The sequence below is a fragment of the Lissotriton helveticus genome, chromosome 3_2 (assembly GCF_964261635.1).
Source record: "Lissotriton helveticus chromosome 3_2, aLisHel1.1, whole genome shotgun sequence".
Lineage (NCBI taxonomy): Eukaryota > Metazoa > Chordata > Amphibia > Caudata > Salamandridae > Lissotriton > Lissotriton helveticus.
Genome location: NC_136062.1, coordinates 189,355,589 through 189,368,629, shown reverse-complemented (window position 1 = coordinate 189,368,629; position 13,041 = coordinate 189,355,589). Strand labels below are relative to the sequence as shown.

At 46.7% G+C, this 13,041-nt stretch overlaps 1 protein-coding gene across 7 annotated transcripts in view; it reads right to left on the bottom strand.

Moving 5' to 3' along the window:
- Window positions 1-13,041, bottom strand: part of PARP6 (poly(ADP-ribose) polymerase family member 6) — a 345,720-nt gene that overhangs the window by 282,579 nt on the left and 50,100 nt on the right. For all 7 annotated transcript variants that reach the window (XR_013609848.1, XR_013609850.1, XR_013609849.1 and 4 more), the window contains exon 2: window positions 2,039-2,206. Coding sequence is in view for 4 of the 7 variants with exons in the window: in XM_078685023.1 (XP_078541149.1) it covers window positions 2,039-2,041 (3 nt within the window). In the remaining 3 variants the exon portion in view is untranslated. The remainder of the gene's footprint in view (window positions 1-2,038; window positions 2,207-13,041) is intronic.

The window sequence follows — 13,041 nt, the reverse complement described above, 5'->3', positions numbered from 1 at the left end:
CTCTGGGAGAAGCCGCCCCAGACCCTGCAGAGACCAACCGACATGGCCGGGGAGATGAAGATAAAAAAATGAGGGCCGTACAATGAGCCCCAGGCCACCCCGGCACCCCTCGTAGACCTGTGACTCGCTAACGCAGACCCTGCAAGAAAACCGGGGAAAGGAAGGGGGGGGGTGAGGTCCCAGATCCTAGGGTCCGCTAGAGCAGGACAGCCAATCACAGACCCATGAACCTGCTACAGCAGGAACCAACCACTTACCTGAAGGCGCATCTGGAGAGCAATTGAGTGCAGAACCCAAAAAACAGGCTGAAGGGTTGGGCCGGCCCGCCTCTTATAGAGGCCAAGGGTGAAATGGGTCGGCCACATTGGGAAGGGATGGGAGGCTAACTTTTTGCTTGGGAGGGTTCTGGTGTGGAGCTGAAGCTCACTTCGTTAATCATGTGGCGTGGAAGACTTACAAGGAGGTAATGGGCATGGGGATTAGTATGTGCTCAAGATATATTCATGGAGGAATTCCCTAACAGTTCCTACATCTCTGGTTCAGCTGCTCAGGTTGCTGTGCTTTTAAGGTGAGGAGTCCAGGCGTGCTGACGTTTTCCACAGTCTTCATACACATCGAGTTCCAGGGAACAATTTGCCCTCCATAGTCTTCTATGCCTTTGTCTCTTAAATTGACCCACTCTGGGCTCCGGATGAAGGCAGTGTTACCTGAACCAATAACTATACAAGTAGTGAAACCTTCCAAAGTGAAAGGGTCACCTCCATCACATCTAAAACGGCCTAAATGCATGTTCATAATACCTTCACAGACACTTTTGCTTCATCCAATAGCTTATAAATATATCAGACATATGCACATTAGGTAAGGTCGAGGGAGAAAGAGCGAAAAGTCAGTATGATATGGAAGGTTGCAGGACTGAGAGTAAGATGGAGGAAGCAAATACTGAGTGTAACACAAAAGGGGGCTGAGTAATTGTAAAAGAAGACATACAAGTGAGTGTGCAAACAAGACAGAGTGGATTACAAGACACCAGGACTGAGCTTGATGGAGGGCGTAAAAGGGCGAGGACAGTGGATGAAGAAGTGAAGGCGGAAGAGAAGCCAGACAGTATGATGCAGTGAGGACTAAGTGTGTGTATGAAGGAGTGAGGTAAGAATGGGAGGAAGGGAGAGGAGAGGAGTGAGAATGAGGATTGATTGCTTGAGAGTGAAGGAAAGAAGGCCATTTGTGAAAGGGGAGATGAGCGGGTCGAGTGTCTGATGGCAGACAAAACAACTGGTTCCGCTGAAGAAGAGAGGTGGGTGTGAAAAGGAAGATGTGAGTACAGTTTGTAAGAGGGAATGAGTGATGGCTGAGTGAGATGGACTGGGAGAGAAGGCGGGACTGAGTGGGAGAGACAATTGCTCATAGGGCGATGGTATCACAAAGAGGAGTGAGATTGAAGCAATGACAGTGAGAGGGAGAGACAGGACAGAGTTGGAAGTACAGAGAACAAGAAAGAAGGGAGGTCTGAATGAGAAGAGAGAAGAGTGGCTGACTCTGAGGTGAGAATGCGTGACAGAGAGGGGGAATTGAGTGAGTGCAAGAGAGAAGGATACAGAACGCGAGGGAAAGAAGGACTTACAGATAATAGTGACCGGTGAGACCAGGATGGAAGTCAGATAAAGGGAGAGTGAACGAAGAGTGAGAGCAATTGCACAGTGGATGAGAGCGGGTTCGCAGTGAGTGAGTACCGGTGAGAACAAAGTGAGAACGGGGCGAAAGTAAGATGAAAGGAGAGTGAACTAAGAGTGACAGAGAAGCCACAGGCGGATTGTGAGCTGGGGAGAGAGGGTTCGAAGCGAGTGTGGAAGGAGGACAGGTAGCAGGAGAGAGGAAGAGAGAGCAGCGTGTGACAGAAGAGTAATGGCAGCACTGATGTGAGAGGGGTGGAGAAATGGAGAATGAGGTGTAAGAGGGGACATGATTTTGTGAGAGCCAAAGCGAAAGTTTGGTTCCGCCGGAAGCTGTGAGTGGAGGGGCTGCTGCGCAGACTCACCATTGGCGCTGGAGAGTTAGAGGCGCTCCTTGGACAAGGCTAGGCCGCGGGCCTCCATGCTACCAGCAAGGCTAACAAGGCTGAGGCAGGCATCAGGCAGCTCCGGGCGTGCGAGGTCCGACTGGGCTCCGGCGATGTCCACCGTCTCCGTGGCAACCACGCACTATCCTGTAAAGAAGACGCGGGTCTGGTTACATCACCCTTTCCAGGAGCAGCTCTTGAACTAATACTTGGAAATCACACGCCCGCCTTTTATGAAGAAACAAAACAAATCATTGAAGCTTCGGATAGGAAGACAGCGACTGGAGAAGAGAGACAGTATCTTCGGAAGGAGGGGACCAATAACACACAGAATATACACACTGGAAGGGAGAGGCAGAGAGAGAAGATGGGGGAAGCAGGGACACAGGCGAGAAGACACAAAAGAGAAGACAGGGGTGACGCAAAGAATAGCAGAGAGAGCTAAATGAGCCGGGCTAATCTCTGTTAAATCAGATGTTCCGTCAGTCACACAACGTCAGACGGGCTATGGCCCTGCCTTAGGAGACATCAACATGTCAGGAAACCTGTCGATTACCCCATAGCCCAGTCTGACTTCCACAACAAGAAGGAAACCGCGTGGGAAGTGGAAGGTCAGATAACAGAAACAGAGGGCTAACAAATAACAAGATGTTGTAGTTAGAGGGCTGGACCTTTCGGTAAAATACATATACATACAATCAGGATTTTGGGGGCCCCAGGTGGAAAGGGAATGCGTGAGGCCCCTCTAATTTGCATACAAATTGACACATTCAGGTTCGTTGGCAACTCAAAAGAAGACCCTGCTCCTGAAGCTGCTTTGTGCAGAGCCCTCCTGGGCTGCAGCCCCTCCTTCTCAGCCACCTACAAGCACCTCTTTTACAGCTCATAAAGGGCTAAAGGTGTGAGAGGTGCTTTTCATCTGAGAAAGCTAAATTGCGGGATAATGGGTGTGCTGTGGTGCTTCTGCATGGGCAGCGAGGCAGGAAGCCTGATGCAAGGACAAACTAGTAGAATGTGTCTCCTTGCAACTAGGATTGTAGGAAATAGGAGCCCCCCCCACTCCCCCCTGCTAGTCCTCCCCATGCTACAACATAGCTTTGTAGCCCAGGGGAGAGGGCACCCTCAAGTGGGCCCAATTGCAACGCAAGGCCTTTCTCTTAATTGGATCTGCGGGGGCACAAGGAGATCAGTGTGCCGTTGCCTCACTGTGTCGCAGTCCCATTTTGGTGGGCTGAGTATGCGGCCCTGGGCAGCTGCACATTGCCCATGACTAGCACCGGCCCTGGATGCAAGAGTCTGGAGCCATGTCAGTAGAAGGTAAGTCATTTATTCCATATGAGGTCGTTAGGTTACAGCAACAACAGGTAGGTTCTGTCCATATCTCCCGGCTTTCAATCCAGACCACACACCAACCTTCCATTAAACATTCACTCTCAGCACTCCAGACACCAGCTCAGACATACAGGCAAAGGATCCTACGTACCTCTCTATATAACAAACAACAAAACAGCGAACAACCATTTTCTGGCATGCAAAGTAAGTATTTCAATCGACAACATGCCTAGCTTACTCATTCTGCAAACAACAACCTATTAAAATCTACCATACCCATGAAGATACACAAAGATAACAAGGAGCAGTCACACTAAATCTGCAACAGGTAAAGACATGAGGCTCCCCACACCTCCTGTCAAACAAAGAAACACAACAGCAACTACGGTGCAAGACATGCAAGTCCTGCAACCACCTCAGACATGAGGCTCTACTTTCAGCACACTAACAATGACACCATATAACATTTATAGATGTAAGACATGCAGCCATGGGCGCTCAGTCATGGTGGAGAGAGATACGAGGGAGCAGACAACCTGACCTGGGCAAAAGAGATCCAAACCTGCTGCTGGGCAACGCGCTCACGAGCGCTTCCTCTTCTGGGCACTTGGTCCCCCCCGCCGCCGCCTACACCTCGCGGCCGCCGAGCGGGGGGACTACATCCCCCAGAGTTCCCGGCGACCCCGCCCACACACGCCGGTTGACACGCACGGAGCCGCTCAAATCACCGGCGCTTCCCCCGTGTCGCGGGACGAGCCGGGCGAAGCCCGGGCCAAGGGCGGGCCCGTTTAAGCCCGTTCAAGGCCGAGAAAGGACGGGACGGGCCACCCCTCTAACACCGGCTACTCTTTAAATAAGGTTAGTGCCATATTGACTCTCGCTAAATTTTGTTTTGCACTTCACCAAAGGATGTCTACCCTACAAGATGGCGAACCTAGCTGTAGGAAATCCACTGGTGGAACACTATTAGGAACTCTTGATAAGTTTCTCATAAGGGTATCAACTGCACTTGCCAAAGATATAGAACTTACAAAAAAAAGACTATCTTTGGATACACCCTTTGACAAAAGATCCTCTCTGGGCCCTCTGGCACACGCTAGATCACCTACCACTCTAGATTCTAATTTGCAGGGTTCGCTTCCTCAATCAGGGGTGGTAATTTCTTCTCCATCCCAATCGGCGACTGTGGTTATAAGCGACAATTCCCCAAAAGAAGGAGTATCCAGTAGCGACTTGGTCAGAGAATCCTCTCCTAAAATTAAGACTCGATCCGCTGGCCAAGTGAAAGCTATTATGATCCAACTAAAGGGGAGGGAGCAACCAAGAAGGAAACGCCCGGGACCCCAAATTAACGCCGGTGGTAAAAAAGCCAGACCTTGTAAAAATAATGTTCCATCTGACGATCCACCCGATGACCCAATCGTGACGTCGCAAACCAGCCCCGTACTATTGGATGGGACAGACAGAAGCGGGCAGGGAACCCATCTGGACAATAGGGTCCTTCTTTCTGGAAAAGATTGGAGGCCTCCTTCAAGAAAATGTGTCATCCCCTGCATAATCGGCTGGACTCCATCGAAAATAGACTGGTGTGTCTTGAACTTTCATTGGCAACAGCTCAGAAACAGGCAGGCCCAAGCCGTAGTTCACATATTTCCAGACCAAAAGTGAATGAAGCAAATGACCCTTCCACCTCTCATAGTGCAATTGGATCAGGTCAGTCCACAAGGCCTGTTCAGGCTGTTGAAAAGGGGCCAACTGTTAATCAACAACCTGCTCCCGATAAAGGAGTAGGAAGTACACTCCAATCTAGTGCGATAACACAAGTTTCCCTGTCAGGAGTAGTTCCCTCTCCGGTAACTAATCCCGCAGGAGCAGGTGCAAAGCCATTGAATAGAGAGAAAGTTGTGGGTGATAGAACCAAGTCACAGGATAAACAACCAAGTATACCTACTGCAAGTAGAGCGCATAGTGCGCCTCCCCCCCCGTTATATTAATCTCCCCCCCCAAGCAGCCCCTTTTGTGGTAGTTCTGGTGGGGGTTCCCCCACTAGCACATGGGAAACGTGAATCTTACCAAGATCTTAAGCACAAATCTATGTTCTGGCTAAATAAAAATCGCCCATTGCCAGTGAATATGCGTGCTGAAGTCATGGGTGTCAGGAGAGTTAATTGGATAGGCAGGGGATGTAAGACTGTGGCAGGAGATTGTATCGTTATTAACTTTAGAGACCAGACATGCGTTAATTTAATCTGTAACTGGTCACATAACGATATGACTACTGGGATACAAGCTCTACCCCTAGCCTATTTCTACGGCCCCCTTACTCCAGTTTCCTTTGAGAGGGATATGTTTTCCCAGAACTCAGTACCTAATTTCTGCCCCTTGGGGAATATTAGGCTGTTCAACAGATACCAGGCCCTGTTGGGGTTAGGGGACTGTGATTGACAGTATGAACAAGAACAAGAAAATTCCATACTAGTTAGTAGGGGAGGGGAAGGTAGAGAAGGGTATGAGGCTGTTAAAGAGAATGTGCAGGTTCAGGTTCAGGGTAGGAATGGTGAGGGATGGCTGAATTAGGGCAAGGTACTATATGCGATATCAGCCTTAAAGCCCTAGAGATAGATCAGTCCATAAATAGACTTCCTAATATATATCCTAATCGAGAAGAACCAACCGTTCGGGGTGTACCAGCCACTCTATCCGATGGTCCTTCAAGTGGGATATCACTGGTTTCCTGGAATGTGGCAGGGTTGGGGTCAAAACTTAATTTGGAAGTTTGGGCAGACTTCATTTATCATTTTGATATTTGTTTATTCCAAGAAGTCTGGGCAGTGGAACCATTGTTTAGAGGTGGATATCTGAACTTTTATGTCCCGGCTATAAAAAAATCAAAAGGGCGACCTATGGGAGGGCTGGTTATATGGGTCAAGCAGTCCCTAAAATGTAAAACCCAGTTGCTCCCAACTGAATGTGATGACATTCTTGGTGTCAGGTTTAGCTTCCATGCAAATATAGTAGTTGACATCTTTAATGTTTACGCCAGGGGGCTCCCAGGTGGTAGGAAATCGGAAGTTGTAGCTAATCTTGATATTTTACTACAGGCTTCCCCTATAAACACAAAGACACTGATTGCAGGGGACTTCAACACCACCTTTGAACCCCTTGGCCCTGACGATATCCATTTGACAGAAGAGGAGGATGCTAGGTGGGGAATCCCTCAACTTAGCACTAAACCTATAAAAAAATGGACCGAAGCTGCTATTCAGCTAAAGGGTTTTTGTTTGAAGAACGAGCTGAGGGCCGCCAACGGGCGTACACCTTCTGATAAAATGGGGAAGGAAACCTTTGATAATGGTATTAGGGTAAGCAACATCGACTATTTATTGGTCTCTCTCAATCTGTGGTCAATTCTCCTGGATATGGAGGTTGTAGCACGTATTGAAAGCGACCATAACCCCCTGTGTGCAAAGCTAAAATTGGGCATCCATATAGTTGACGACGCTTACCAAGGGAATTCCCGCCCTGACCTTGTAATGGCAAATGATGAACGACACCTTAAATGGTGTAAAGTTGCTGGGAATCATGAAATAACTAGTTCCATTGATGTAGACCTGGAAGGGGCCTTAGAGGCGATGGAGGACGTTATGCGGAAAGGATCTCCCCCCTATTCTTTGATAGAGGCTCACAACAGGTTCTTTACTAAACTGAGATCATATTTCTGTAAACCCAGCTTAGGGAATAAAAGATTTATAACTAAAAAACCAGAGAGCTGGTATGATAGCTCTTGTCGCCAAGCAAGGAGGGAATTGGGTTTAGCCCTAAAGCTCAAAGATATGGGAGTAATAAGACTGGCCAGGGCAAATTACAGGCGTAAACAAATTGCTGCTAAAAAGGACTGGGAAGAGGGCCTGTGGCAGGATTTGAAAGTTGCTTGTTCTGCAAAGAATTCCAAACTTTTTTGGGAAATCTTTAAGTGGGACAGGGGAGGTTATGGAGAGAGTCCCCACAACAACGTTGACCGTAACTCCTGGGTCGACTATTTTAAGCCCCAATATGCTGCCCGTACAAATGATAACAGCTTAGGTGATCACCCACATATTGTGTATAAGGAACCTCCCTTTTCGTTGAATGAGGTGGACAGGGCGCTGGATCTAGTCACTGAGGGGCGTGCTACCGGAATGGATTGTGTCCCTGCAGATTTATTCCTGAACAATAGAAGGCGCTGGCGTCTTTATATCTTTTATCTGGCAAACGCCGTAGCTCAAGGGATGGAAGTGCCCATCTCTTGGAAAGGGGCAGAAATTGTGCCGGTATACAAAAAGGGGGACAAGTCACTTGCAGCCAATTATAGACCAATAAGTCTAATCGACTGTCTACAAAAAATTGTGGGTCGGTTGGTTTTGGGCAAAATCCAGTCCTGGATGGATAATGACAATATTTTAAGTCACCTCCAGGCTGGGTTCCGCCCAAAAACAAGCACCATCGACCAGGTCTTTAGGTTCATCATGTTATATTGGCGCACCGTGGTCTTGGAAAAGGGCACTTTGTATGCCGTTTTTGTTGATCTAAAAGCGGCATTCGATCTGGTCCCTCGTAATATACTATGGAAAGTTTTAGCAGATCTGGGGATGGCACCTGATTTGTTGAGTCTGATTGTCCGCCTGCATGAGGATACTTTCGCGCGGGTACGGTGGGGATCCCAGGGGGAGGTCACCGAGCCCTTTCCGGTGGAGCGAGGAGTAAGGCAGGGTTGTGTTATGGCGCCCACCCTGTTCTCGCTCTTTGTGAATGGGGTCGCGGATTTCCTCTCCCTGGTCCCGACCGATGCCCCCGTGATGTCTGGCGAGCGGGTCCCGATCCTCATGTTCGCGGACAACACTCTCATCATCTCAAAGACTCCGAGTGGACTCCAGCAAGCGCTGAAAAGGTTTGAAAATTTCTGTTCGGACAGGGGACTAGAAATAAATACTACAAAAACAAAGTATATGGTTTTAACTGGTCGCAAAACGTGTGGGTCAAATAGACCTTTTAGAGGGCTGATTAATATGAATGGTTCCCCGTTGGAGCGTGTAGACGCTTTTACCTACCTGGGGGTGACCCTTCAGAAAGACTTGGGGTGGTCCAGCCAACTAGATATTGCGGTTCTAAGACTCCGTCAGCAGGCAGGTATTCTTCTAAAAAAATTCTCCACTTCAACAACTAAGCCCATTAGTCCGTTACTTGAAGTATATGGGATGAAGGTCCTAGGTTCGGCCTTGTATGGAGCCGAACTATGGGGCTTTGAAGATCTTAGGAAATTAACGCTAGCTGAAAATGAATTTCTTAGAAAAGCTACTAGTGTCCCCATAAGTACCCCTTTAGTGCCGCTAATGTGGGACCTTGGAAAAAAGGCGGTCCAGGACTTAGCCTTTTTGCGTCCGGTTCTCTACTGGTGCCGGCTGTGGACGACTGAAGAACTACAGCATTATGCTCAAGGACTGAAGGAGGTAATGGCTAAGGACACGTCCCAAAAAATTCATTGGCTTAAGAACATCAAGTTGATACTTTCTAGGTTAGGGATGATTGACTTATGGGAGGACCCAGAACATGCCAATTTTCCCTCTAAAAAACTACTAAAAGAAAAATACTGGGAAATGGTGATATCTGAAGCTAGGTCAGAGGGTCTCTCCGCACATTTAACTAGTCGCTTTATGGACTTTAAAACCCTACCGAAACTAGAACAATACTGGGACATTATTGCCAAACAACAGGATCGTAAGCTCTATTTCCAGCTTAGAGTAGGATCACTCCCAGTAAGATCTTTTACGGTTAAATGGGCAGATAAAAGTGGAATTGATAGATGCCCCAACTGTGAGGAGGAGCAAGAGACAATCAGTCATTTTTTATTCTTTTGTCCCCTATATACAGCCCCCAGATCATTGTGGATTAAGCCTTTATGTAAACTACTAGGGCTCCAAAGACACGCTGAGGCTCTTAGAATTTTAACTTCAGACTCGATGCCTACAATTGCTGTTGCTGTGGCTAAATTTTTGAAATGGGCATGGGTAATCCGCACAAAATACATAGCAGTAAAAATGTGAAGATCAAATTGTATGGTCTTAGCACTTATGGGCCACCACTTGTAAAGTTTGCACAAGATTCCCCTGTACCAATGTATGTTTATGAAATAGTTTTATATCTTTTTTAAACTGCAATTCGACATAGTCTATTCTAGTTTAATACTTTTTTAGGAAAATTATTTATTGTATGGATTTTAATGTCTTTTTTTATCTTTAATGGTGTAATATATGTATGTATACTTTTATGACTTAATTGTCGAATAAAGTTTGTGAATTGAATTGACAGCCAGGGCACAGAACCCAACAGCTTCCTTCGACAAAGGGTTTCCCTGTCATCCCTAAGCATATAAATTCAAGGCACAAACAACCAAAAACAGAAAGTTTAATTATAAATCACCTTAGCTCAAACTTCCTTGAGCAGATTCCAACAGAAAATGTGTACTCACTAACAACACTAATACAGAGTCATCGAACATCCACATCACATTACTAAACTAGGCAGCAAAACAACCTCGCACTCCTTCCATCTTCCACAAGCAGCACACACCTGCCCACAAGTACAATATACTGTAGAACAAACAAAAGGGCAGCCACATATCCAGTCACACTACCTGGCCAAACCAACGTGACCAACTTCCAGGCCGATAAAACACTTTATCTGCACCCAACACCATGCCATCTGGGAAACTGCACCGGAAGAAGTGAGGCTGTCTTACAAACACAAAAGTGACTGTCTACAGTAGACACACACTGAAGAATTATTGGCACAACGCAAGAATCAAAGACCGGCGCAGTCCAGCAATACTCCTATTGATGTCATACCACATCATCAGCCACAATACCGTAGTGCTACAACAAGTATTCTCATTTAAATACAACTCTGACTGACTCCATTATCCACAAACCGAATAAAACACACCACAAAAAAAGCATAATCATATCCTGCCTGTATGAGACACCTGTCAATTCTTCCCATCTGTACAGAATTATTCCTCAGGTGAAGCTTGTGGCTACCACCTACAAAACTCAGGAAAAACATGTGGCTATCACCCAGAATTCCATGGGGCACTACACTTCCAAACAATTTTTCTTCACACAGAACTTCTTTGGCTATGTCTTCCAACATGGTATTCTAGTATCCCACATTGCACTTGTGGAGTATTCCCACATGCAAGTTCTCAAAACAGACTACTAATTTAGCACACTTCGGGGTACTCTCCCATGCAAATTCTCATGATGAGGCACTAATCTTCCCCAACTTAGTACACTATGATGTACTCCCCATGAAACTTCTCACAACAGGGTACGCCACTTCCCCAACTACGCAGGACATAGGGTGCTTCCTGCATACAACATCTAGCAACAGGGTACTGCTCTTTTCCAAGTTTCCACCAACAGACATGTTATGTTATGTTATGTTATGTTATGTTATGCGCTTTTATTAGGCGCACAGATGCTCCAGCGAAGGAGCGTCCTGGCGCCGCGACAAGGTAGCAGCACAACACAACGTGACAACACACAGTAAAATAAAACTAAGGGAACAAGAAAGTTTTCACCGCACGGCGAAAGGAAAGCAGGTCCCTGGAGGCGCGAATCGCCGGGGGGAGGGAGTTCCAAAGCACCGCCGCACGGACTTGGAAGGAACGTCCGCCAGCTCTACTGCGCTTAAAGCGAGGAACAACAGCCAGTTCTAAATCAGCAGATCTTAAAGCTCGCGCTGGAGTGTAATGAACCAGAAGTTTGGACAGAATCATGGCCGGAGACCCCTTGAGTATTTTATAGGCGACACAGAGGACCTTGAACTGAATCCGCTGAGCCACCGGGAGCCAGTGCAGCGAGCGCAGGGTACTGGAAGTAGGGCATGATCTAGGTAGTCCTACCACCGATCTCGCAGCGGCATTCTGGATCCGCTGCAGGCGTCCAATTTCTGCCTGTATAAGTACTACACTCATATCTCATGACAGGGTACTTCTCTTCTCCCCATCCTTGACACTTTGACATGCACAACCAGCACATATGTACACAACATGCAGATGGGTACTACACGCTTACCCCCAAACAGCTAACTAAACACTATATGGAATCAAAAGTGAATGTTCACACTCTGCTCCCAAAACAACCCGCAGGTGGATAATTTAAATTTCGCAGCCTGTCTTGCAGTACTTAGTCAGGACACCGTAACAATTAATATAAACTACAATTCACAAACAACAGAAATCAACGTAAAGAAATTAACGTAAATAGAGATTTATTATTCTGACACATGCATTACCAATAGGATGTGCATGACGCGTGTCAATATGCAAGAATCACCAACCAAACTGTTCCCCAACCGAATTAACTTCACAGTGCGAAATAAGGCAGATTTCTTAACAGAAGCACATAGAAAAATACAAACTTCAAGAATGCCAAATACACCTGCTGAATAATTAACAAAATGTCATATTTTAAGATCATAATTGGAGAGATGCGAGTCAGGTGATGTTTCTATTTCCCATGACTTCAGGAGACATCGGGGACACAGTATATCCTTGAACAACACAGTCTCATTTCTATCTCCAGTGCCATTGGAGATGGTCCTACTTCTCTTCCTAAATTAATCAGGAGTCCTTGGATAATATTTCTTCGGTATTTTAAAACCTGTCCCAATTAAGCATCAGCTTACTACCTCAGTGCTTAATTTTAAAAATAATGAGTGCCGGTGCCCAAAGCTCTTCTCAGAATCCCAATGCTGGCGCAATAAAACGTTGGGCCATGGTATACCAAGGATGCGTAGTCTTAAAACACTTGATGCCTCTTTATTTCACTACTAGACACTCCCTGGCCATTTATCTCACTCTTTTCGGTCCCTGCTTTGCTCTCTTAGTAATGGTTTTTCTGTCTTTCTCTTCCTCCGTCTTTAGGATTTGTGTTTTTCTCCCTCTCTTGCTCTAAGTTGTTGCCTGATGTGGAAAAAAAAGTACTGGCCCCCAAAAATGAGTGCAGGTGGTCCCTGGCTAGGTCTGGTTTCAAGACACTGGTGAGTCTCTCTCAGAAGCAAGTTGTGCTGCTTTGCCCCCATACATCACAGATTCCTGCGCTGACAGACTCGCACCGGAGAGGAAAGTTCCCATTTACCTACAGCTGCGCATTGTCACAAGGACTTTGTCCATCACCTTGACCACAGCTCTAGCAAGAGCCTTGTGAGCTCCACTAGTCACTTCGACACAGGACCCTCCAAAGGTACGGATTAGCCTGCACCACAGTGATCTTATTTGAGAAATCATACCAGCTCTGTTCCTTATGTCACAGTCAACATTGAATATATTGTTGCATTAAGCTCCGTGGACCATTTTAGAGTAATGCTTACTGTAAAGTAGATTTCGTACATCATCCCACTGTCTCCACAGTACTGTCTCAATAGCGCTGTCCTTATTGCACTGTATTCATAGCGCTGTCCTTAAGTTTAGGATTATACACTTGGACATATGACCTCAATTTATATCTACCCTCAGCTGGCTTTTTCACCTTACCAGCCCTGACCCACTGTCTATAGAGGACTCCTCCTCCTTAGCTGCTTCAGCGGACATGTCTTGCGGGTGGATTTGAGGG